The sequence below is a fragment of the Xyrauchen texanus genome, chromosome 19 (assembly GCF_025860055.1).
Source record: "Xyrauchen texanus isolate HMW12.3.18 chromosome 19, RBS_HiC_50CHRs, whole genome shotgun sequence".
NCBI lineage: Eukaryota > Metazoa > Chordata > Actinopteri > Cypriniformes > Catostomidae > Xyrauchen > Xyrauchen texanus.
The window spans coordinates 29,687,272-29,714,402 of record NC_068294.1 but is presented as its reverse complement, the minus strand read 5'-3'; the positions used below and the strand labels follow the sequence as shown (position 1 = coordinate 29,714,402).

The following is a 27,131-nucleotide window of genomic DNA, read 5'->3' as shown; positions in this document are numbered from 1 at the left end:
GTACCTCCTACTGAAAAATCTACAGTCATGGCCAAAAGTATTGGCAGTGACATAAATTTTGTGTTTTGCAAATTTTGCTGTTTCAGTATTTGTAGATTATTTTTTCACATGTTTCTATGGTATACTGGAAAACAATGATAAGCGTTTCATAAGTTTTAAAGGCTTTTTTGGCAAAAAATTGCTCCTGAATCTTTGGGAGAAGTTGCTCTTGCAGGACGTTTTGATACCATTCTTTATTCATGGTAGTGTTTTTGGGCAGAATTGTGAGAGTGCCCACTCCCTTGGATGAAAAGCAACCCCACACATGGATGGTCTCAGGATGCTTCACTGTTGGCACGACACAGGACTCATGTTAGAATTCACCTTTTCTTCTCCAGACTATCGATTTTCCAGATGTCCTAAACAGTCGGAAGGGGGCTTCATCAGAGAAAATATCTTGCACCAGTCTTCTGCTGTCCAATCCTTGTACTTCCTGCAGAATTTCAGTCTGTCCTTGAAGTTTTTCTTGGAGAGAAGTGGCTTCTTTGCTTCCCTTCTTGACACCAGGCCATTGTCCAAAAGTCTTCGCCTCACTGTGCATGCAGATTCACTCACACCAACCTTCTGCCAATATTGAGCAAGCTCTGCACTGGTGGTGACACGATTCTGTAGCTGACTCTTCCGGAGGAGATTGTCCTGGCGCTTGTTGGACACTCTGGGACGCCCTGAAGCCTTCTTCACTGCAGTTGAACCTCTCTCCTTGAAGTTCTTGATGATCCGGTAAATGGTTCTTTCAGGTGCAATATTCTTTGCAGCAATTTCCTTGCATGTGAGGACATTTTGATGCAAATCGATGCTAACAAGAACAGAATGATTGGAAGCACTTCTTCCCTCCTTTTATAGCAATCAGTCTGCTCTTATAATCCAATCAGAATGATAGTGATTTCACCTGACTAGTACTCATTCACACCTTCCCAGGTGCTGCTGATATGATTAGTGAAATTATGTTGGCTGGTCCAAAAAACTGTTAAATTTGGGTTTTTGTGATAAAGTAAATTTTTTTGGCCAATGAAGCTTTTTGCAATTATTTAAAATGCATCTGATCACTCTGCACAATAATCTATATTTGAATAATCCTATTTGCTTACCTGACTGTCCAAGAGAATTGGCAATTTTTCTCCAACTCTTCTCTTTCTCCACCTGGTTATGGTACAGTTCAGATGAAACATCAAACACCTGCCAATGTTCCACTAATTTTTCCTCAATTTCTTCAGTCCATTGAGACTTTCTTGATACCCCAGCCTTGCTAGCTGAAGTTCTGTTGCAGGTACATCAGGACTCCTCCCACTGAAACTTCCTGTGCCCCGTTTCTTGCTCTCTCATTGGCTGTAGGTCAACGCTGCAGTTGCATTCAGTCAAAACATGTTTCACATTGGCGATATGGAATCGCAGACAGGTCCAGATATTTAACATGCTAGATATCTCGCTGACCTAGCTTCTCTCAAACCGCATCTCACAGGACCGAGCTCCAATTTGCCATCATTTCAGGATTTTGTCGACGATCTCCACAAAACTTTCAGTGAGCAAAAATCGGGCTTAAAATCGTGTAGTGTAAATTAGGCATAAGAGATCGCAATTAGCCACATCATATGCTGACTGGGAGTTTAGTCTCATATCTATAATGTATTATTTTATATTTAATAAATTGTATAAAGGTGTTTTACATTAGTTCTTTCATGGCGTTTTAATAAATGTAATGGCGAATGGGATTAAGGGAGTACAGAAGGAGCAGGTGTCAATTTTATTAATTCCAACTCCAATATACTTGCAATATACAATATATATATATATATATGAGGTCTATCATTTTTAGTTAGATTGCTAAGGTAATTGTTAGCTGTCAACAGGGCTAAGAGACTAAATTATTATTTTTACCTTAACTTGTTGATGTGAATGTTGACGTTGTTTCCTAAATCCACAAGATGCCGCAACTAGAGAGATAAACTCAACGGTGTTATTATTTAAAAGAACATTCATGGGTTTCCCAGAAGCATCGTAAACCTAAGTAGATCGTAGAATCCATACTAAGATTCATCTTATTATTGCGGCCATTTCCCAAAAGCATCGTAATTTAAGTAGTACTTGAAAATGCTCGTATAAAGAGTGCTCTGGAGTAGGCCTAATCCTAGCGCTAAAAATATTTTAGGACACATATTTATGCAGATACTTGCAGGACAATCGCAAAATTACACCTAATAGCTACAATTTAAATACCTATATCTACTCTTTATGCTCATTTAATATCATAATAATAATAATAACAATAATAAATGCAGAAAATGGTTAGTCAATGTGGATGAACAGATAAATTAGCAAGTAAACAAACAAAGTTATTTGTGAACTAGTTGGTAACAACAGAGTGGTGGCATGATTGTTGCAGATAACTGTAAAAATTACAATCAGAGAGAGAAGGAAAAATGTCAATAACTTTCTGCCGTGCATGAAACTCGTCTGTATAAATTTGTTATATTGAATTAATGCTTGTTGTCATTAGCAGTACCATACACAAGGCATCCACTGTCTGCACTGATCCTGGAAGTTTTAATCTCAACCTACAGAGTCAATTTTGAAAAACGAAATATTAAAATGCACATCTGATGGACGAAGCAGTGATTGTGTAAAATAAATATATCATTCTGCAAAACAAAATACAGTTTTTATGTGGAGAATTAAGTTGTACATTTAAGAAAATATTTTTCAATATTCCCAGTGAGGTAAATTCATCCTATAAGCTGTTGTAGCCAAGTACATTAAAAATGTTTAATGATATAAAAATCTAGTTACGATAATGAATGCAAGTTTTCCATATATTTATGCAATATTTAACTAGCCTACATATATTTTTACAAACACTGTGAATGTGTTTTTTTTTTTTTTTTTTTTTTGTGAACAGGGTGTGTAACAACATTTTACTTCACCCAGTAACATTTTGGAATTTTGTTTATTAATTTAGGCATTTATTAATTTTGTAACCCATCAATTACAGTATTAATTGTTGTCCAGTTTGTCATTATAACATGATACAGTATTATTATAAAATTAATTTGAGGATTTTTTTATACATTAGTATTATATTGTCTTGTCTTATTTAATTTAGTTTCACCTGGAGCTTATACTCTGATGCTTCAGTGTATTATTGTTCAACATGTTGCAAAAGGCTGTATTTTATGTAGGCATCGTGGCAACGTTCTTAACTGTATAGTAACAGTAAACACACAAGGCTCTGTGGCCCATCGTCACACTGAAGCAGAATGGGAAAAAGTATTGTTAATCAAGTGCTAAAACTTTGCTTATTGCAGAACAATCTGGAATAATAATTAAACATTGTAACAGTCCCCTCTTTGCAACCTGAATGTAAAATATTTGTGAAACCTGCGCTAAAAACTATCTATGACACAGCGCAACGAATGAAACGGCACACAAGTGTCTCCACATGCGTTTTTGAAACCTGAAGTATCTAAAAATGTGCCGGTCTCCAATGTACATGTTTTGATTTTGTAATGTACATGTGGCTTTGTAATTGAATGTTTATTTTGAATTTGAAGTGGACTTCAGATATAATAATTTATAATAATCTGGAGTGTAATTAATGAAATCTAAAAATAATTTCTTACTAGTAACAATTACAGGTGAAACTCGAAAAATTAGAATATCGTGCAAAAGTTCATTAATTTCAGTAATTCAACTTAAAAGGTGAAACTAATATATTATATAGACTCATTACAAGCAAAGTAAGATATTTCAAGCCTTTATTTGATATAATTTTGATGATTATGGCTTACAGCTTATGAAAACCCCAAATTCAGAATCTCAGAAAATTAGAATATTGTGAAAAGGTTCAGTATTGTAGGCTCAAAGTGTCACACTCTAATCAGCTAAACACCTGCAAAGGGTTCCTGAGCCTTTAAATGGTCTCTCAGTCTGGTTCAGTTGAATTCACAATCATGGGGAAGACTGCTGACCTGACAGTTGTGCAGAAAACCATCATTGACACCCTCCACAAGGAGGGAAAGCCTCAAAAGGTAATTGCAAAAGAAGTTGGATGTTCTCAAAGTGCTGTATCAAAGCACATTAATAGAAAGTTAAGTGGAAGGGAAAAGTGTGGAAGAAAAAGGTGCACAAGCAGCAGGGATGACCGTAGCCTGGAGAGGATTGTCAGGAAAAGACCATTCATATGTGTGGGGGAGCTTCACAAGGAGTGGACTGAGGCTTCAAATGTCATATTCCTCTTGTCAAGCCGCTCCTGAACAACAAACAACGTCAGAAGCGTCTTACCTGGGCTAAAGAAAAAAAGAACTGGTCTGTTGCTCAGTGGTCCAAAGTCCTCTTTTCTGATGATAGCAAATTTTGCATCTCATTTGGAAACCAAGGTCCCAGAGTCTGGAGGAAGAATGGAGAGGCACACAATCCAAGATGCTTGAAGTCCAGTGTGAAGTTTCCACAGTCTGTGTTGGTTTGGGGAGCCATGTCATCGGCTGGTGTTGGTCCACTGTGCTTTATTAAGTCCAGAGTCAACGCAGCCGTCTACCGGGACATTTTAGAGCACTTCATGCTTCCTTCAGCAGACAAGCTTTATGGAGATGCTGACTTCATTTTCCAGCAGGACTTGGCACCTGCCCACACTGCCAAAAGTACCAAAACCTGGTTCAATGACCATGGTATTACTGTGCTTGATTGGCCAGCAAACTCGCCTGACCTGAACCCCATAGAGAATCTATGGGGCATTGCCAAGAGATAGATGAGAGACATGAGACCAAACAATGCAGAAGAGCTGAAGGCCACTATTGAAGCATCTTGGTCTTCCATAACACCTCAGCAGTGCCACAGGCTGATAGCATCCATGCCATGCCGCATTGAGGCAGTAATTAATCCAAAAGGTGCCCAAACCAAGTACTGAGTACATATGCATGATTATACTTTTCAGAGGGCCGACATTTCTGTATTTAAAATCCTTTTTTTTATTGATTTCATGTAATATTCTAATTTTCTGAGATTCTGAATTTGGGGTTTTCATAAGCTGTAAGCCATAATCATCAAAATTATATCAAATAAAGGCTTGAAATATCTTACTTTGCTTGTAATGAGTCTATATAATATATTAGTTTCACCTTTTAAGTTGAATTACTGAAATTAATGAACTTTTGCACAATATTCAAATTTTTCGAGTTTCACCTGTACATTACAGATATTAGAAATTAAAATTGTCACTAGTGAAAACTGAATTACTGATATCAAAAATGAGCATTTTTATTCATTGATATAAAATTGTTGATATAAAAAATTGGCATTTCCACTAGTAGAAATTACATTCTTGATATCAAAAATTCAATTTTTTTACTAGTAAGAAAATAATTGTTGATATGTGAAATTGGACTTTCAACTAGTTAGAAACTAATTTTGATATCAATAATTTCATTTTGAATAAGAGTGAATGACATATCGGTGTGATACTTGTGAAAATTCAATTATAGATATAAAAAATCATGGTCTTTACTAGTTGAAATCCCATTTTTGATATAAAGAATGTGATTTCTGTGAGTGATTACGTCATTTTTTATATCAAGGATTCACATTTTCAATATTGCAAATTGCATTCTTGATATCAATAATTAGAATTCTAACTAGTGCTAATTGAATTGTTGATATCAACAGTCCATATCCTGCTAATGAATAAAGGTGAATTCGGCTTGCCATAGTATGCAATTTTTGACAGATGAACCAAAGGATGGGCTGCAGCACATGTGACAAGCCCACCTACGTGTTCCCAGCTGAGCTCAAAAAGATGGCGCTATCAGTCTTTCCACAGGACATCTGTGACTATAATGATCCCGTCACGAAAATGTAAGCTCTACTTGAGTTAATCTTGACTGTCTCTTCAGTTTATTATTAGTCTTGTAAATTAGTCCTCAAAGGGGAATTGTAACTAACTGCTTCACGTTTGTTGTAGGTCGTTGCCATCACTATGGATGATTTGAAAATGATCCAGTTCTCTTGATTTGGAATGATTGGGCAGTTAAATTGCTGTTGCAGTCATCTGTTCAGAATTGCATATTTGCTTGTTCATAATGTACAGTAAATGTGTAATAGAACGTGTTCATAAACTGTGTTCTACAATAAACTGTGTTCAAAGCAAGAAGCTGTTTAACTTTAAATTGATTTACTTTGTAGTGTTTCTGCTTCTACCACTAGATTTTTGTAATACATTTGCAGAGACCCTTGCAAAACATTTCTTGTATGTAATTTAATAATAATGCTGAGGATTTATTGCACGTAATGTAATAATAATGTATTGGCGCTTCTCACATGTGCAGAAAGTTTTGGTGTTTGACTACAATTCCCATAATTCCTGGGTACTTGCGTAAATGTGCATCGGGAAAATCGTGTGTAAAAATTGATTGACTTGCTGGACACCATGGCAACTGTACACAACCTACAGAAACACCGTTGCAGTGGAGTTATAACCATTACCAAAAGCATTACGTAATTCAAGGTATGTTTATGGACACATATTTAGTGGACCATCGCTTGATTTGCATGTTATTGTGGTAGTAGCCTGTATAAATGAGAGTTTACAGTTCATGTTATATACAAACACTGCACAGTGATATGCATAGTTAGAACTGGTTTGCATGGTTGCACTGGCATATTACAACATTAAAAATAAATATATATATATATATATATATATATATATATATATATATATATATATATATATATATATATATATATATATATATATTACATGAAGACAATTCGATTTATATTAGTTATTGTTTTGTTGTTGTTGTTTCCACTAGTGCAGTGTGGGGAAACACTGCAAGCTTTAGAAAATGCCTCCAGAGGGGAAATCTGACATGGAGCGGGTTGGGCTCTTTAAAGAGATGGGCTACATCTCCATAGGGGACAAATATACACCATTACTTTACCGTAAGTGTGACTATATTAACATATTAGTAAATGACTGGCGCAATGGTGAGTTTGTTGCATAAAAAATTTAAATATATTTTATCTTTGGTAAAACCACCAAATTACAAATATGATTAGAATGTCACTACTGTTAATTCATAATACATTAATATGGGATCTCCTTCAGAGAGCATACAAAGCTTTCAGAATCAAATTGTGTTTGTCCCTTTCTTGAGGTCAGTTGCCTGTTGGTGGCTAAATCCATGTGACGCACAGTTTAATTTTAGCAATAGTATATGTTTTGTCATATATGCAGTTAATGACAAAAACTATGTGTATATATATATATATATATATATATATATATATATATATATATATACACACACATACACATACATACATACATACTCTCTCACACACACACACACACACACACACACACACACACACACATGTTGTGTTTCCATGTTTTATGGGGACTTTCCATAGACATAATGGTTTTTATACTGTACAAACTTTATATTCTATCCCCTAAACCTAACCCTACCCCTAAACCTAACCCTCACTGAAAACTTTCTGCATTTTTACCTTTTCAAAAAACATAATTTAGTATGATTTATAAGCTGTTTTCCTCATGGGGACCGACAAAATGTCCCCACAAGGTCAAAAATTTCGGGTTTTACTATCCTTATGGGGACATTTGGTCCCCACAAAGTGATAAATACACGCTCACACACACCAATCAGCCACAACATTAAAACCACCTGCCTTATATTGTGTAGGTCCCCCTCATGCCACCTAATCAGCACCAACCCGCATCTCAGATGCTATTATTCTCACCACAAATGTACAGATTGGTTATCTGAGTTATCGACTTTGTCAGTTCGAACCAGTCTTGCCATCTCTTTTGACCTCTCTCATCAACAAGGCATTTCCATCCGCTGAACTGCCCCTCACTGGATGTTTCTTGTTTTTGGCACCATTCTGAGTAAATTCTAGAGCCTGTTGTGTGTGAAAATCCCAGGAGATCAGCTATTACAGAAATACTCAAACCAGCTGGTCTGGGACCAACTATCATCCATGCGATTATCTAATCAGCCAATCATGTGGCAGCAGTGCATAAAATCATTGCAAAATTGGATCTCAGTGATTTGGACTGTGGCATGATTGTTGGTGCCAGACGAGCTGGTTTGAGTATTTCTGTAACTGCTGATCTCCTGGGATTTTCACACACAACAGGCTGTAGAATTTACTCAGAATGGTGCCAAAAACAAAAAACATCCAGTGAGTGGCTGTTCTGTGGATGGTAATGTTGTGGCTGATCAAAAACTATGTAAGATTTGCTTTAATCCATACTTAACAATGGAAATAAAATTGTTATTAGTCTAATAAAATATTTTATGTCGGTGTAACAATGTCCTTCATTTGTTGCTGAAAAGGGACATTTAATGAATCTGCACACAAGAACAAACAGATGTTATCCGGAGGACCAAAAACAAGGTGTGCGCTGCAGACAGGCTACTTCGATGCACAGTTTAAGCGGATCTTTGAGCGTGAGGCGTTTACAGATCCTGTCAAAATTGAGAGACAATACAGGATACAACAGGCCAAAAGAAACTTAGGCAAAGCCTTTCTGCCCAGTAATGGAGAGAAAACAATGTGAGTCTTTCTCTATACATTTCTCCATCCCAGAGGTTTTCAAACTGTGGTCCAAGGAGACCCATTGGGCCACAAGGGGGTGCTAGGGGGTCTGCAAACATTTTCAGAGAAAAGAAATGTGTAAAAGTGTTAAAATAAATATTTGACAATATTTGATATTGTTACCATTTCTTTCTGAAATTATGAGATTAATCAGTTTTTCTTATTGTATTTTAGGTCATTGTTTCAACAGTAAAACATTTAAATAAATCTGCATACATTTTCGTATATTATGAAAAAATATTTCTTATTTTTAAGAAATAAGGATTGTAAGGCACTATTCTCTTTAAAGCTGCTTTGAAATAATATTAATTGTGAAAAGTGCTCTCTCTCTCTCTCTCTCTCTCTCTCTCTCTCTACATATATATGTATAAACATAAACACTACCAGTCAAACGTTTTGAAACACAAATATTACTCTAAAATGTGGGAAAAAAGTAAGTCGTCAAAACTATGGAATAACATAAATGGAACTATGGGAATTATGTTGTGACTAAACAAAATAAAAAATAAATAAAAACTGTTATATTTTAGCATCTTCAAAGTAGTCACCCTTTGCCTAGAATTTGCAAACTTCTTGAGGTATCACCCTGGGATGCTTTTTAAACTGCATTGAAGGAGTTCTCATTTTTGTTGGGTACTTATTGGCTGTTTTTCTTTATTATTTGGTCCAAGTCATCAATTTCTAAAATGTTTTTTTTATTATAACATTTTTGTTTTATAATTAAATAAATTAATATGGTGGCACGATTATATTTTTGTCTACAAAACTAATTTCTAACATTTAATCAATTTAAGATCATGAGAAACATTCAAGTGTTTCAGTCACGTGTTTCAAAACTTTTGACCGGTAGTGTATATATAATTGAAATTTTTCTTTTATTATATTATCCCAGATAGTATTTAAAAATTTATTTTTGGCTTTAATACAACAACAACATAAAAGCCAGTTATTTAGTTTAGCAAACGACATGTTGTCTTTACAATACACTTACTATATTTCTCACACAGGGGGTCCCTCGCAAGGTGATCATCATCATCATATTTGGGTTTTTTGGTATCAGTTTAACTTTTAATTATTTTCAACTTGTTATGTAATAATAAAGTAGTAGCAGTAGTATTAAGCAGACACAATAATGGACATTTTCTTACAAGTTAACAGTGGTAGACTACAATCTCGCACATCAAGGAGCACAAAGTTACACCTGAAATGTATGTAGTTTGAGGCTATTTCATTAGTGTGAGACTATTGAGGCAAGGAGTTTTGGTTATACTTTACAATAAGGTTCCATTTGTTAACAATAGTTAACATGAAAAAATTATGCTTGTTGGCTCGAAACCAAGATACAATTTTTAAATATTCAAAGACTAGGATTTCAACATATTGCATAATAGTTAGAAAATTAAAATGCAAATGATTTGTTTTTCATGTACATCTGAGAGACCAAAGAAATATGTACACAAGATACACAGAATACCAAAGGAAAAATGTGTGAAAAATAAGTCATTAAGGCTGCTAGTGTCACATTTCTTAAGAAATCAGTGTGGTTGATATATATATATATATATATATATATATATATTATCATATATAAATCAACCACACTGATTTCTGATTATTATTATTAGAAGTAGTTGTATTTTATATTCAAAATAGGTGGCATAGAAATACATCTAATACAATTTCCTCACTAATAAGTCCTGGCACTAACAGTACAGTTGCATTATTAGTTCACTTTGATTTGTAGAGCTGGAGTGGGCAGCTATTATGGAACATTTGGAGGTCCCATTCAAGCAATGAGTGCCCTGCAGATTTCAAGGAAACCATACAAATCACCTGGGAAGAACTTCTACACCAATCCACCCAAGAAAGGCAGTGGTTATGGGTAGGATATGGACATTATCCTTTCATCTGAAAATGTTCTATAGTTTTGCTGGCAGATATATTGAAGTTGTATTGCTTTCTAAAAGCTATCCTGACATCACCCTCTCCAAAATGGTCTCCTATTCCTCCGACCCCTATGATCGAGCCAAGGTGATGCTAAAGGTATTTTTATGTCCATCTAAATGAGATTTTTAAACAGACTTGAGGTCTTCGTTTTAAATTAGGTACGCCATGATCTGAGAAATTAACTAGATAATTCTAATTCTACGCAAGTGTTCTCTTTCTAATGAGAGAGATAATTTGTTTGCCAGCACGAGATCACAGCCCACAAATCCATGTTGAAAGGTGGACCATTTCGTCTAAACCTTCATCCAAATGAATGCTTTGATAGCAATCCTTACAAATTTGACAAACCTCAACCACCTCCAAAGAAGACTGAGGAGAAAAAGCACTTTGTCGTGCCCTTCAAACCAAGTTCACCCAGTAAAAAGGTATGAAATATGCCTAATATGTAAAGAGATCAAAATGTTTTTAGAACATTTCATGGCATATTATTTTAGTAGTGTGTTGAGCAATTCTTGACTTATTTTCTGCAGACTGGAGGCATGAAAGCAGGAGCATTTGACTCTTACCCCACCTACTCTGCAGAACCCTATGTCACCAAAAAGACCAAATCAGTGATGACAAATAAGGAAGGAAAGATATTTCACCCCTCACCTGGCCCAAAAAGCACACCTGTCAAGAGCATAATCAGCCTCAATGTTAACAAGTAAGCTTGGGTACAGCAACTGACATCATATCATATTGCACAGTAATGCTGTTCATAAATGAGTAATCACAAACATCAGTTGCTGACCTAATTCCTGGGTCACAATAATGCAACTTTCCTTTAATCGTTTACTTTACAGGGTTGTGAACTCCACAAACTACAACCGAATCCCCTCTGTGATGGCATATTGAAAACTTTTGTCTTCTGGTGAATGAATGAAAATGTAAATATTAGTCATAGATTTATTGTTATTATAATGTTGTTCTCTTAATTTAAAACAATTTACTTTTTTAAGAGAGCTAATTTTAATAAATAATAAAATACTTAGTTTATTAGCATCTAGAGATGTTACATTATACAGGTAGAGTTTAGTCATGTGTACCACTTTGCAGTAATACAGAGAACTGGTCAAGACCACACTACTAGTTATTAAACATAAAAAATCAGTGAGAGCTTTGAACCAGTGAGGTACTGGCCAATTCAGGAAGCTCCCAAAGTTGACCCTAGTGACCACAGCATTTGTTTCACAAATGTGGCTTGGATATATAACTGAATAGCAATGGCTATATTTGAAAAATTGGAGTCCCTCAATTTACAATGAAGTAACATAATTAAACTTTATTCTTATTTGTTCTTAGAGGTGGCTTTAATTTACATAGAGTAAGAAACACAAAATACAGCACAGGCAATATTGGGTAAATGAAAAGTCAATATGTCCATTAAAAAAAAGTATTCCTTTTTTACTATGGCCTGATGCTGATATACTAAACCCCCCTCTGAATTATGGATGTGTGCTTTATGCTTACATTACCCAGATATTGTATTTTAATGGAACATCAAGAAGTAATAAGTGTAAGCAATGAGAAGTTTTGACATTTAAACCATAGTCAAAGTTCACCTAATTATGAAAATGATGGCATTCCTTACTCACCCTCATTCCATATGACTTTCTTTTATTCGGCAGAACTCAAGATACATTTTAAAGAATGCCACAATCGCTGATTTCCATACAATGGCAGTTGAAAGTGACACTTCAATGGTTAGAAAATCACTCAAAATGTTCATAAAGATAGTCCATGCACCCGTGTGTCGTATTCCAAGTCTTCTGAAGGCATACAGTTACCTTGTATGATGAACAGATGGAAATTCAAGTCTTTGTTCACTCTCAAATCAAATCATTGATCAACTCGTAAACGGTGCAAATAACAGTAGTAAACAACTCAAATATGGCTACATCTCAATGACGTCAAACCTCATTGATTCTTGCGCGTCTTATGACCAAATGTCATGGAGTCATGACACAAGAACCAATGAGGTTTGATGTTATTGACGTGTCGCCATATTTGAGCTTTACACTCTTTAAGAGTCGTTCAATGACTGTATTTGAGAACTTAATTTTGGTCTGTTCCTCATACAAAGTGATTTTAATCCTTTAGAAGATGGAATATGACACTTTTGTGTGCTTTTTCAAGCTTTAGAGTGAGTCACTAGTCACTATCAACTGCTATTGTATGGAAATCAGCGATCATGACATTTTAAAAATATATATCCTTTTGTGTTCAGTAGCAGAAAGAAAGTCATACGTTTTAAATTAAAACAGGGTGAGTAAATAATGACAGAATTTTAATTTTTATGTGAAATCATTTAATATAAGTTAATGTTTGAGTTGTGCTGTCCCTCTAAGCAGTGGGATATACGGTAATTAGGTCGTGTCCCTCAGGTGGAACCATTCGGATTCGAGCATGGGTTTCACAGTACATCTGTCCTTCCACAAAGAAGTAGCCCTTCTGCTTCATGTTCATGCCACAGTCTGCGCACACGAAACAGGCCGGGTGACGGTACTTGTCCCGGGCTTTCACCACTGGTCCACTGTTAGCCAGTTGTAGAAAAAGTTTAATGATTTTTTTAGGATGCATGAACACAATACAGTGTATAATAATTTTCATGAAAATCGAAAATATATTCTTGAAGAAGACCACATCTGTGAGGTCTCCTTCTGAATGTTTTACTCACACAATGCCGTTGCCACATTTATCACAGAGCGGCAGCTTCTGCAATGAGGATGTGCCAGCTTGGGGCTTTGTCACTGGGGCCTTTACACTTCTAGTCACTAGGGGCTTTGTGCCTGAAGTGTAAAAGAAAACAGTCTGAAATCCATTTTGGAAATGTAAAATGCTCCCTTAAATACCCTCAGATGATTCCAGACCATTAAGAGCACAGCAGGCTTTGATTGGCATCATTAGCATGATTGCTGTGGAGATTATTAAATGCAGCTCATCATGAGAAGTCAAATTGAGCCTGAAACAATGTTACTCCCAAGCATAACTGTACATTCTAAATATATATATATATATATATATATATATATATATATATATATATATATATGTAAGCATTACAACTCTGGAGCCTGCATCAGTGCTGCCAACTGTAATGTATGAACTCAAGATTATGATGTCGCTGAACAGAATTGAATTAAGAATGCCTTTTAAATCAATTCCAGAATTCAAACTTAATTTGAACTGAGGTAACAGACATTATGTTGAATTATAATTAAAACGGAAGAAGAATAAACATGGAACAAAATTCACATAACTTCTATGTCAGAATTCATTACCCACAAACATGATCATATACACTCTGGGGTGTTTGCAGAAAATGTTAATGATTTTAGAAATCAGTGTTTGATTATTCATATATATTTCACTATATTTAACTAATTATTTTTTATTTTATGTACTGTACGATTGTGGGAGAACAGTTAATTTCCCATAAATACTGTCAATTTAAATGGAATGAAATATCAGTATGTACTGTAATCAATAGATTCAAATGATGTTGAGTAATATGTCTATAATATTTGTAAATATTTTAAACTTTTCTGTGACTGATTAATTTCTTTAACTCGAACAATCTACTTTCATTCCAATTCTTAAATTTAGAATTTTGCCAAACCATGCACTGTAACTTCACACATAAAGGCAGCTCACCATCACTCTCTACAAAGTCTTGCAAGGCCTTGAATGAGCCAGACTGGCGTGGTTCATGTGGCTGCTCGTGGTCTTCCTGAAGCATACGGTACACATGGGAGTCTTCGATGGATGTCAGCGTTTTATGGCTGAAAACAGATAAATGGCTGAAGCTCCATCAATTGAAACCACTCATTCTAGGTTATTGTATACAAACAGTTTTAATGTTGGGACTCAAATTTAGTAACGCTATAGACACAATAGTGCACAAACAAGTATTATGAGTATAAGATACTGGCTAAGAAAACTGTTGTAGATGTACATAAAATAAACTTCATTGGAATAAATAGAATCAAAGTTATGAGTTTAAAACAAGTTAAACTCTGTGAGAGCTCATATTTTTGTTAAAGGGCTTATATTTATTTTTCTGTACCAAAAACTTAATTGAGCTGTAGAATTACCTACATTTTTTATTTTATCAGTGGGATGAATTTGTGTGATTTTCAACAGTGTTTAAATCTAGTGGCTAAATTAAAAAAAAATAAAACTGTATTTTAATGTTTGAGGAACGTCTTGCCCCAGAGACTTTAAGAGTAAAAGCATTACTGTGAACATGTTTTTTGCTTGTTTTTGCATACCGAGGGGGGAGTCAAAATGATTCTTGGTGGTAAAGAGGCTATTGATTGAGCCTAACTTGTATCGACCAAAGAAAATTCCTTTAATCCATCAGGACCTTATTCAGCTTTGCACAATCTAGCAGTAATGTGCAGTGCATTTTAATGTGGCATAAAGCAAGCATGATGGAAACAAAGCTCTGGTTACCTGGGTGATGCCTGCCTGACTGCAGTGGACATTTGAGCCTGCTGCAGTGCATTTGAGACATTGTCTGCTGAGTATAATACAATGGGGGAGTTATACTGAGCAGAAGGAGCAAGTCCTCCATTTTTGCTGGGGTCAGCAGCAGCATTGCACCCAGTTGACGAGGTGCCTGGCATCTGAGATACATTACCAAACAAACTGTGGGAGGCACCATCACTGGAGTTGTGTAAGTTCAAAACAGTGTATAATAGCCATGGAAACCAAACCAGGAAGCAATCAAATTACATAATGGTTGACCACAAAGAGGCAGGAATGTTCACATAGAAGTAAAGGACAAACAAAACAGAAGAGAATGAAGAAGTAGTTTAGAAACACAAATATTTAGCTAGAAGGCTGCTTTTTACTGGAGTTGGGGGAATTCACTAAGAATTAATTGTGCCACTTGTAGTATCATTTATTTGCACTTTCCTCTGCATTTGTTTAGGACCCGGTTCATTAAAGAAAATATACAAATCAGGTACAGGTGCAAACATCCAAAAACTTAGTGCTGAGTCTGCATTTTAATATGCTTGATTACATAAACTGAATCCCGTGGTCTAGATATGTCCAGTTATAATGCTCTTCTCCATCATTTTGTGTCACCATTGTAACACTAATTGCTGAGTTGTTTTTAAATTTACATAGAAAAGAGGTGTTTTTGCACTGAAAAGAATGACAATTCTTTAATTTAAATATGGTACAGCATCATTTCAGTGCAGTTAGTGGCTGTTTAAGTTGTATTACAGGTCGTTAGTAAAGAAGAGGCCTGTTATTGTGGGCTGAAATATCACACGCCAAAGTGGTGCAAATGTTTAGTGAATTCACCCCAGAATTCTTTCAGCATTTGTTGTTGCTTTGAAATAAATCTAAGCTAAATGAATTCTAAGTCAAATTAATGTAATGTGTAAATATGCTAATTATATTCTGAATATTTCACCATATGTAAGTTCATGCCAGGGTACTCATAAATCTAAGTTGCAGATATGAATGGATTTGGTCTGACATTAAATGTGTGCTCGAAGTAATCAACTTCCTGTAAGAAATAAGGGAGGATGTTAATAGACAATAAGAGGGAGGAGGTAAAGGAGCAGAAGCTCTCCAGGATCCAACATTCCAGGCTCAAATAAATTTTTCTCTTGCTATCTGACTGCTACTTAATGATAGGGGATTACCGACATTTCCTTAACATGTGCATGTACATATATTGGTAAAATAAAACAGTCTATGCTTTTTTTATATATCATTATTTGGGCTGCAGGAAGACTTCTAGATGATCATTGTGTATTTGACGTTAGTGGCCATGCAGTCTTCAGCAAGCAGAGGCAAGTAACTTAGGCATCTCCATATGTTTGGGTTGATCAAACCGGCACTCACCCCTCAGGCTTTTCATGCATCAGACTCCGGATCTGTCCTTGCAGGGCATCCTGGATGTTATCTGTAGAGTAGAGGCCTATGGGTGTGTTGTAGGTGGAGCTCACAACCTGCTTGTTGTCATCCAGGCTGGCAGCAGCCATAAAGGGCTGTGCTCTTCTGTTATGGCCTGTGCCGATAGGTTTATACTCCTGCATATATAGGACAGATGGAGATGTTCTTTTGCAAAATAATGTTCATGCTTTTTTTTCCCCCATAACACAACAAAAGCAGATTTTGACCAGGAACAAACACCATAAAAGTAGTCTATATGGTTTGTGCCCTATATTCCAAGTCTTTTGGATCCTCACCATAACACATAATGTCATTTTTGCTTACGTGTTTCATAAAAGGTCGCCAAGTTAGAATTATCTTTTTTTTTTTTAAGAGACTTTAATTGTGCTGCTTTGTCCATATTGGAACTTGGCCTTAATGTTGTATGGATAAGAGCAGCTTGGAGATTCTTCAAAACATATGACAAATGTAAAAAAAACATTTATGGAAATGGAAAAAAGAGAGTCATCCGGGTTTGGAACGACATGAGAGTGAGTAAATGATGATAGCATTTTCATTTTGGGGTGAACTGTTCCTTTTAATTGTTTTTTAACCTTTTATATAGTTCAAGTGATTCTTATGGTAAGAAAGAGCATACTCATATTCATTTTAATAAATGCACATTGCATGTAAGCCAATTTAAAACTTTACAGCTATCGTTAAACATGCAAAAAGCTTTTATTTTAATTACATGCGTCTTGTTAGACAAGGACAAAACTACTTTAGGTCAAACCAAATTATTTTTGACATGCTTCGTGCACCACAGGATTGATAATGGCCCATGTAAGCTTCATATAAGCAGGTAAAAAAAAAAAATAGCAGCTACTGTATATTTCAAACTGATCTTTCCCCTCTGTTTCACTTACTTGATTTTCTGCCTCTAAATTGATTTTGAATGGGTTCACTTTTCCCTCTTCTACAACTTTAGGGGACCAGAGTTTAGTTTCTGGCCTGCAACACATAGCGCACACTCAGTTAAACACAATATACTCACAATATGTCTAGAGATAGAACAGTAATGTCAACAGCCAGGCATGTTCAAGCCAGGTGGTTTATCGGGAGGTTTTAGTAAAAAAAAAAAGGAGATATTAAGCATGTACACTGCTGTCATAAAACTATGTGGGCAATGGCAGACATTTTCATAGCAAGTGATAAAGACCAATTATTTTGGGACTCTAGCTCAGTGGTTCCCAGCACTGTTCCTGGAGGTCCCCCAATACTGCATGTTTTGTATATCTCTTTTTTGACACACCCGGCTCAGGTCTTGGAGTCTCCACTAATGAGCTGATGAGTTGAATGGGTGTGTTTGATTTGGGATATATCCAATATGTGTGGTGTTTTCCAGGAACATGATTGGGAACCATAGCGTCCAGCTAACAGTCCTCCCTCTGGCTATAATTACTTATAAGGAAGGCAAGATAACATAATATAAATGCCCTCTTTAATGAGAAAAGTTTCTGGTACCTCTCTATCTTGAGGAAAAGCTGATTGGTGGAGTCTTTGATCTTGTTCTGAGCTTCAGCATGAGTCATACCCTCTACAGAAACTCCCTGGATTTCCAGGATGATGTCTTCTGGGCACAGATTGACTTGTGATGCTTTACTGCCTGGTGTCACCTGAAAACAAAGACCTTTTTAGTGCTCCTTCCAAATGGGAAATAAGAGTGATGTAGCATAGTGGCTAAAACGAAAGTCTCTGGGTTTCAATAAAGGGTTAAACTTTCAACGTACGGAATCATGTGACTAAACAACATGGTGCTGATCACGGCGGAGTTTGTCTTTGGGAGAAATGCCAAATGCTGTGTCCTATTATGTGGATACCCTGTACTGCCACTAGAGGCGCTATGTACCTATTCTTGAGAAAGTAACATAGACAATGGGTAGAAGAAGAAAAGTGAGTGAATTAGTGTTTACAAACTTGTGGTTCTCTATAAATCACTCAGGTTGGAACTGCAGTGTCTTTTATTCGAGTAAGTGGACTTAACACCAACAAAAGTACATCTGATAAGAAATCTAATTAAGTTTTTACATTGAAACCTGTTTGAGTCAAAAAATTACAGTCTTTAGTTTAATTTGTTATGCTATTTTTTTTTAAATGCCACACTGCTAAACACAATGTACACTAATGTGTACAATACCACTAGATTGAAAATTGAAAATAATGTGCATTTTGAACAGTTCTTAGACAACAGTGGGGGGAGGGGGGAGAAGAATTTGAAATAAGGTGCATTTTGAACTGTTCTTAGACCAGTGCAGACAGACAGCACACAGGATGTTAAGTCATTCACTAAATAGGGAACAAGGTTGCATCCTATAACTCTCTAGAATCCGGTCAAAAGTTCACTTTCAGGCAGCAGATGATGTTTGGACAACTCAACATGATTGGCAGTCATGGGACAATGGTAATCAGTAGGCTACCTCGATTCAGAATTTATAATGTATAATTTTATTTTAAGATGGTTGGCAGTTATTGGACGATGCTGGCCATTACTTTGAATCAGAAATATTTATGCTAATGTCTGTAATGTAAATATGAATAGCCAACAATCTAGGAAACATCATATACAATTTGATGAATGACTTTCTATAGCTTGGTATTATTTTAAATTTCACAACTTAGACCCACTGTCTATATGTTGCCATAACTTTTTAGGAAAACTATTTGCTCTAGAATATAATTTTATTTTATTTCTTTATTTGCATGTTTATTATGTGCTACTTGTTACGAATCAAAAAGGGAAATTAAAAATGCACACAGCAGTCACTCTGGTCTCGGGAGGTTAAATACCTTCTGACTGTTACATTTAAGCCAGGTTGTGATTTTGCAGGTCTTTGGACTATTCATTTAAATACTCTTTTGTTTCTAACCATATGTATATGTGGTCTAAGCAAAAATATTATTAATATAATAACAATAATAAGTAGGCTAAATGTTTTTACAAATGAATTTCCATTGAATATAAAGTACGATTCTGTGCTTTCTGCATGTTATTTAGAACATTTACTTTGATAAATATATCTGCTAAATGTTTACTTGCTAAATATGCCTGATCTTCTTTGTAGAAGAAACTTTCTGATCAAGAAGAATCCAATTCTTAGGATCGGATGTTTCAAAGACTTTCTTTCGAAGACACCAAAATAATACAGCAAACCATGAAAGTATAGAAGTAAACACCAAGAAACTGGTAGAAACAAATGCCTTTAATTATCTGTTGACCCACTCTGGGTTTTAAGTAGGCTAAAAATAGTGCAGCATGGATGTGTCAATCAGGGCACTGTGTGTTCTCAGTGGGAACATAGTCAGGCTTATTGGTGTCATGATGATGTGACTGCTCTGGCATTCGCCCTGCTGCCCGGTGTTTCTCTCCCCTCTCCTTCTTTCATCTTCTCTTTCATTAATTGTATCTGACATCATCCCTTATTGCTCTCATCTTGGCAGGCTCATTTTCTTAGGTATTCTCCTCCTCCCCCTAGTCGTTTATCTCATAACCTCGTCCTGTGTGGAGGCCTTGCTCTACCTGTCTCCTGACTCAACTGGTCTATTACATCCTTACACCGCTGACCCATATCTTCTCGTTAAGTCTGCCTCTTGAGACGGGAAGATTTATACCAGGTCAAGTCATGCCAGTTATTTAAGACCAAAGGGTTCAGTTTTCCATCATCAGTGTTTAATGTCCTGAAGATTTGTGATGTTTTATTCCATACTCATAATTAATTGACCGATGAAGCTAGCAGTGATTAAACCTCTGACTTTCCCTTCAAATAACAGTCACAGTGCAGTATATCATTTCCTGTCAGTATCTTCACTTTGTGTACACAACAGAGCTATCGTGTATGCCCACCTGTATTTATGGCCTCAGAGTACACCATAAATTACAATTGATCCCTGGCCATATTTAAGGTAACTTCTCTGCAAAAAGCAGTACGTCAAATTAGTTGGATGTTCATATACTCAGTATTTATGATATGGTAGGCAAACAATGCAAAAATTGTGTACTGCATCTGGTGAGATTCTAAAATGTGCAACCAGTGGATGCTTTTTGATTTTCAAAAGATTTTAAAGTTAAATAAATTGATGGAGAATGGTGATCCAAATGGCTATTTTCAAGTGTAAGTGGTAGTCTACAGTAGGCACCGAGAAAATTATTCTGGCTGTTGTAAGGTACTTCTTTAACAACTACCAAGTAAATTGTTTATGAAGTTGTTAGTATATCATAGCCCAAAGAATGCTTTAGTATAATCAGAAACATTACACTTATGTTCTAAGCAACATTGGGACAGAATATATTAACTGTAGGCATTAAAGAAAGCTGAGACAGAGACAGTTTAGGTAAAACTGCCTTATAGTTAAAAGAGCCAATCACCACTTGGACAATGCCTGTCAATCAACTTGAGAATTAGCTGAACCAGTCTGAAAAAACTGTGTTTATTTTTGTGTGTGATCTGAGCTACAGAAGCACTATGTATGATACTATTGTTGTAAGATTTTACTTCTGTCCCTTTCTTTAAAGTACTATATTGATTTGGCTTAAGCTGTCCACTAAACTACTATGTAGGATGATGCTATATAACAATCATTTACATTTTTAATTCAACAGTATAATTTACAGTGTCTGATTTGGCTTCACATCAAAAGCACCATCTGTGCTGGCATGCCCACATTGGTAGAGGCTAATATTACCCAAATAAAAATTGTGATTTATAGAATGACAAAAGAGCCACCTTGAAGGCATTAATAAATGCATGATTACAGATGGTAGTAGTACAAAGAAACCACACACATTCTACATTAGTCATCAGTATTTCTCTACTGGAAGACATGGCATTCATTTATATATTTAGCTCTTAGGTTCTGGCACAGACATAAACCTCAATCAGTAACATGCTTGTTTTAATCCATTTAAATTATCTTTTTGTTGCTTTTTGATTAAGGCATTAGCTAGGATTGACAAATAAACCTAATTAATTTATTTTAAGAATGACATCATTGCATTCAACTGAATTCTCAAGTCTAGCTCATCTGTATCCAGCTGGTGCAATACCAAAAAAGTACCATGGCATTGTCTTTGGGGTTATATTGTTTTTTGTTTTTTGGGTGGAACATACCATGGGATTCGTTGAAGTATCATGTAAATACCATGGTATATGAATATGGTAAGCATTCAATACCATAGTACAGGGGTATTAAGTTAAGTTTCCAGAAGGGCCGGTCTCTAGATTTCCTTCCCAGCAAATGCCCGGAAAATAACTTGCATGGTGTTATTAGTCAGTATAGCTATGAAATGACATAAGGAATGCATTTTCTTTTTTAAATACTAAATGTATTAGTAAATGTAAATGTGAAGTTGGCAATAATAGTACTTTGTAAAAAAAAGAAGAAGAAGAAGAAAAAAACCCATCAAAGTCAAAACAGTATCTTTAAAACTGAGTAAGGATTAGGATTGGGACTCCAGAGACAAAGCCAAAGTGGTGGGGTTTGGGGGATCTTCTACCAAAAGATTAAAAGAGTTCATCAATCGAGAGCACTTTGGTATATATATATTAAAAGATCAAATCAACTGTTCATTTTGAAGCTGAATGACAACAGTCCAGTACTTTTTGTTTGAATATTTTAATATACTCAAGGGGTATAGGGGACCTTGTGACTATTAAAGAAATATATTGTTTGGGGGTTCAGGGTATCCCCTGAGAGAATATTTTGAAAATGTAAAACTCTGAATGGGCCATTTGAATAGTTTCCTTAAAATTAAGATCTACCAACAACAAACAATGTACATCACAAAAGTGAAGCTTAAAAATAATGTTAAAGCAAAAGTTAAGTAGGCCTAAAAATAGTCAGACTATCAAATAATGGAAATGATCTCATGAGAACTCCACTGTGCTACTAGTAAAATCACATTTTAGTTTTTCTTGCCATTTTTGCGAGAGATCTTTGATTAATTACACCAAAAAACACCAAAGAAGAGGCCGCCGCACAAACAACCCCTCCCCCCCATCTGGGCAGCAATAGGAATCTCGCCTAGGGTGCCAGAATGGTCTGAAACGACCCTGGTTGGATCCATTTCAGACACATGAAGTTTAATTAACTTCGCTTCATTATCGTGTTATAGGTGCCAGTATCCATCTATATTGCTGCTCACTTTATATTTCTTCGCTAAGGTCTAATGTCCTTAAAATGTGCATCTGCAACTATGCGCGCAGCACACGAAAGGGTATAAATGAAACGTGTTCTGTAAAAGAGAAAAGTATTAGACTTTACAGTGCTGAAAGGTTAGTGCTCTCTGCGCCCGAGAGCTTCCACTATACACAGCTCCATTGTTTTGTCGTGCTGATCACTTGAAGTATAGAAACGGTGAGATGGGGCAGCAAATGTCAAGATGTTTCGTGGTCCGGATGGAACCAAGCCGAGATCCAGACCTGGACCTCTGTCTGTCATAGTATATTTTAAAATTTTAATGGTATTAACATCTGATACCATAACTGTCCCGTGGTACTGCCACTGCACTTTTTTTTTAGGAGTTTGTACCTGATGTTCTGCTTCTAATCAGAGACCATGAAAACTTTTTATGTTTTATGAGGGTGTGTCCTGTTTCTGCTATGTTATTTTGAATAATGTATTGTGAATGTCAGAACTGGCTTTCCACCAAGAACATTCTTTATTATCATGATCAAAGAGCTGCTTTTGATGAGACTGAGCTACTAATTATACTGATACATTCCATGCATTAGAATACTGCAGTTCCTCTGAGCGATGGAGCTTATTTTTTGTTCTAACACAGACCTGGATAAAAGACATGAGAAGGAAACAGATCTCATTATGTAACTGCAATGTAGCTACTTTACATACCATTTCTCCCAGCCAGACTCCCTACAGAGTTCTTAAGAGAGACATAATAAAGACAGTAAATTAGCCGAAAGTGTGTGCAGTGTCTTTCTGTATAAGGAAAATTCATAGTATTTGTGAGGAGCCTTCGCCAATGCGCATAAATTGTCCTGTTGCTGAGCTTGAATTCTCTCAAACATCTAGCCCTCGATTGTACCCTCCTCCTCTTCAGTTCAAAATAACCATTGATCAAATAGATGAACACCATCTTTTTTTAAGGAAGTAGGCCTATTTGTTAGTTTTAGACATTTATAAATAATATGAAAAGATTCTAAATGGTACTACAATGATTTCTTAAATTAAATGGCGGTCCAATTCATCTCACACATGTCACTGTCAGTAAGTGCTCATTTAACCTTTAACCTCTTCTGTTAGCACACATGCTGATGCTTCATCATCTGTTTAAAATACTATTGGACCATGAGCTTTGTGACTCATTCAGACAACAGGTGTAGAGATCCCCACTGGAGCCAAGCACTAGATGTGTTTAAGTGTGTCTGTCCTTGTCTTTTTGTGTGTATTTATGACTAGAAGATTGAATGCCTTGCAGTTAGCGTAGTATACAATTTTAGAATCAGCCGTAAAATATATTTAAAGAAATGCTTCAATGTAAAAGCTAATTTTTGAACATTGTTGGGGAAGCTACTTTAAAACTCATTTAAATGCTTTGGGCTTTTTACTGCATTCACAAAATGTAGTGTTCTTGTTGAAAAAATAAGCTTGTGACTGGAACCATTACACTATCATTTTTAAATTATCTGACATTTTTTTAATTATACTGTAAAGTGTAGTTATCATTGAACTATGATGCCACATGTAAACTATATGCCATCTTACCTGTATTTGGTTTGTATACAATTCTATACTAAACCATATAAAGAGAGATACAAACTGGGTAAACTAAACTAACATGGAAATTCTCTGGGAAATAATTCTATGACAACAACAGATGTTTCTAAATCTGAATGTCAGTTTGACCTTCTGATTCTAAAAATATTTCTCTTTCTCTCTGTACTCCCCAGTTATGTCTAATGTGAGGGCCTGGGAATCTTTTGCTGTTTTTTTTTTTTATCTACCCACTGGTTTCTCATGCCCATGGTTGTGTTTCCCAGCATCAAAGTATAGACAAGATATTTTACTTACCCGTGTTATGGTCAACGGCTGATTGAAGTCTTTACCTCCTGAAAGCCGAAATCCCCAAGGGGCTGGCCCATCCAGCACCACGTTCTGTGGCATTACTGTCTTTTCTTTACCTTCTTTCCCAAAGTTGAACTTCTTAGTTCTTCAGTACTGTCTCTTTTTATTTGTGGGCTGAAGAACTGCAGCCAGAACAAAATAATCAGCTCTGTCCCGCCTACCCTGAACCAATCACTCACTCAACAAGGATTGGAAGTCAGTGCCTGTCTGTGAATCCCTTTTTGGTGTGGGGTTAGTGAATGAAAGAAAGATGATGCCAGGATGCCACACCTATGAGTGAGGTCATAGGGTAGACTGAGGGTTTACACTGATACATGTCCACCTCCCTTCTCTATATTTCTGTGTGTAACAAACTCTCTCTCTCTACACACACACACACTGGTAGTTTACGAGGACTTTCTCTAGACATAATAATTTTTATCCAGTACAAATGTACTATTCAGTCCCCCAACTGTAACCTTACCCCACAAACATCAATGAATCCTTGTGGCATTTTTACATAAAAAAAGAAAAACATTGTTTAGTGTGTTTTTAAGCCATTTGAATTAGTCGATAACTAAAATGATCCACCAGTGAATCTCTCCACTATCACCTTATCTTCTGTCTAGATTTTTCATACCTTACCGCTGGCCAGACACTCCATCATGAAATTAAGATTGTGTGTTGAGTCAGAGCTTTTGCTGCTGATGAGCAAATTATGAACTATTTACAGAGCACACTAACAGAACCATATCATGTCATGTTGTCATATCAACACAGCATGTGTTGCTCATTTAAACATCTCTTCTAAAAAATGTAAACCATTTCAATACCACAGCCACAGAAGAGAAATATGAAAACTGCTTATGTTTCTTTCATTTCAACTGATCATTTTCTTACTACTTTTTCACAAAAAAAAAAAAATACAAATAAAAAACAACCAGGGGTATTCTAAAGTCTCTCCCCTCAGACTCTGCCAACCCAGTTATAAAACAAACCGAGTCGGATGGTCCGGGCTAGCCAGCATGAAGGGTTGGGAAGTGAAAGCCATGCATCCAAGCTCTGTGCTAGGAGCACCAAGGGGACGATTATTTTTTACGTACCCGGCGGGGCTTCGCAGCGGGCGGAGCAGGTAGTATGGCCTCAGGAGGCGTGAACGCATCCCAAGGCTCTAGTGCTGAGAAAAGACTTGAAGCACTTACCTTGCTCCGCACTCCTGGCAGGGGGCAGGGTCGTGATTGAGAAGGAGGTCCTGTAGCGGCGTCCTCTGGACTCGTCAGAACCGGCCGGCCGGTGAACAGTCATGGGGCTGAGGGCGGAGGGTGTGCGTCCAGCGTGCCTGGACTGTTGAGGTGTGGCAGCAGAGTGCTTTGAGAACTGCATTTGCGGGCCAGGTGACCTAGAGACAAAGGAAATAGCTCTTATATTGAGAATGTGGGTTCATGGGGCTGCGGCAAATTAAATAAATTCAACAAAGGATTCTCCTCCTGGCCCTGCTTCGGGGGACGGAGCAGTCTGCTTACCTGCTCCGGAGCTAACGTCTTGGTCCCTGGGTCGATCGCCTCAGGAGCGCCTGGAGCCTTACGGGTCCCCGAGGGGGTCCGTGAGGCGGGGGGCGTCGACTTCCTGCAGTGTACTCGATGCGTGGGCTGAGAGCTGGGCCCGGGTTGAGGCGGAGCAGGGCATTTCTTCGCTGCAGGAGGACGCCCTCGGCGAGCAGACAGGGCATGGCCCATGGCGGCAGGCTTGCAGCGGGGCAGAATATGTGAAATAGCCTCCGTCTGTTTCCTCACCGCAGAGAACTGCTGGGTTAAGTCCTCAACGGTGTCGCCGAAGAGGCCGAACTGGGAGACAGGGGCGTTGAGGAAGCGCACTTTGTCTGCCTCACGCATCTCGACCAAGTTCAGCCAAAGATGATGTTCCTGGACCACGAGAGTGGCCATCGCTGGCCCGAGTGACTGCGCTGTGACCTTCGTGGCTCTAATGGTGAGGTCGGTCGCTGAGCACAGTTCTTGCAACACGTCAGGATCAGAGCTACCCCTGTGCAGATCTTTAAGTGCCTTGGCCTGGTGGACTTGCAGGAGGGCCATGGAATGCAGGGCAGAAACGGCATGTCCGGCGGCGCTGTAGGCTTTGGCCGTCAGTGACGATGTTGTCCTACAGGCCTTGGAGGGGAGTACAGGGCGACCCCACCAGGTGGTAGGGTTTTAGTGGCATAGGTGAAGCACAACAGCCCTATCCACCTGAGGAATCGCCGTGTACCTGTGGGCCGCTCCGCCATCGAGGGTAGCGAGAGCAGATGAGCAAATGGCTTTGTGACGTGTGGAGAGGGGTGCTCTCCATTCAGACGTCAACTCATCATGCACATCCGGGAAACACGGGAACGGGGCGGGGGCTCGGAGCAGAGCTCCCAGGAACCATTCATCCAACCGTGATGGCTGTGGGGAGGACGGAGGGTTCCAGTCCAGCCCCCATGCTGG

The 27,131-nt window shown here is 37.2% G+C and overlaps 2 protein-coding genes across 2 annotated transcripts; one reads left to right on the top strand and one right to left on the bottom strand.

Annotated features, from left to right (window-relative positions):
• The first annotated feature begins 6,452 nt into the window (after positions 1-6,452).
• c19h4orf47 (chromosome 19 C4orf47 homolog) lies at positions 6,453-11,573 on the top strand. The gene is made up of 8 exons (XM_052150245.1): positions 6,453-6,529; positions 6,840-6,969; positions 8,391-8,610; positions 10,397-10,534; positions 10,620-10,695; positions 10,845-11,024; positions 11,130-11,302; positions 11,442-11,573. Exons 2-8 carry the CDS (start codon positions 6,873-6,875, stop codon positions 11,491-11,493), a joined length of 936 nt encoding a protein of 311 aa, XP_052006205.1. The 5' UTR covers positions 6,453-6,529; positions 6,840-6,872; the 3' UTR covers positions 11,494-11,573.
• Positions 11,574-11,931: 358 nt separating this feature from the next.
• LOC127660148 (PDZ and LIM domain protein 3-like) lies at positions 11,932-24,887 on the bottom strand. The gene is made up of 7 exons (XM_052150243.1): positions 24,619-24,887; positions 18,058-18,209; positions 17,460-17,544; positions 16,504-16,691; positions 14,293-14,420; positions 13,316-13,427; positions 11,932-13,171 (listed from the first exon to the last, which is right to left on the bottom strand). The coding sequence occupies exons 1-7, from the start codon at positions 24,709-24,711 to the stop codon at positions 12,982-12,984; spliced, it is 948 nt and encodes a 315-aa protein (XP_052006203.1). The 5' UTR covers positions 24,712-24,887; the 3' UTR covers positions 11,932-12,981.
• Between the last annotated feature and the right edge of the window lie 2,244 nt (positions 24,888-27,131).

What these genes read in the sequence shown, in the direction of transcription:
- c19h4orf47 (XM_052150245.1), top strand. Translation starts at nt 6,873, where the DNA reads ATGCCTCCAGAGGGGAAATCTGACATGGAGCGGGTTGGGCTCTTTAAA. An exon ending in GAGCCAAGGTGATGCTAAAG is followed by an intron (nt 10,696 to 10,844) that starts GTATTTTTATGT and finishes TTTGTTTGCCAG; the next exon opens with CACGAGATCACAGCCCACAA. An exon ending in ATCAGCCTCAATGTTAACAA is followed by an intron (nt 11,303 to 11,441) that starts GTAAGCTTGGGT and finishes TTTACTTTACAG; the next exon opens with GGTTGTGAACTCCACAAACT.
- LOC127660148 (XM_052150243.1), bottom strand. Translation starts at nt 24,711, where the DNA reads ATGCCACAGAACGTGGTGCTGGATGGGCCAGCCCCTTGGGGATTTCGG. An exon ending in CTTTTCCTCAAGATAGAGAG is followed by an intron (nt 17,545 to 18,057) that starts GTACCAGAAACT and finishes TATGTGTTGCAG; the next exon opens with GCCAGAAACTAAACTCTGGT. An exon ending in AAATGTGGCAACGGCATTGT is followed by an intron (nt 13,172 to 13,315) that starts GTGAGTAAAACA and finishes ACTGGCTAACAG; the next exon opens with TGGACCAGTGGTGAAAGCCC.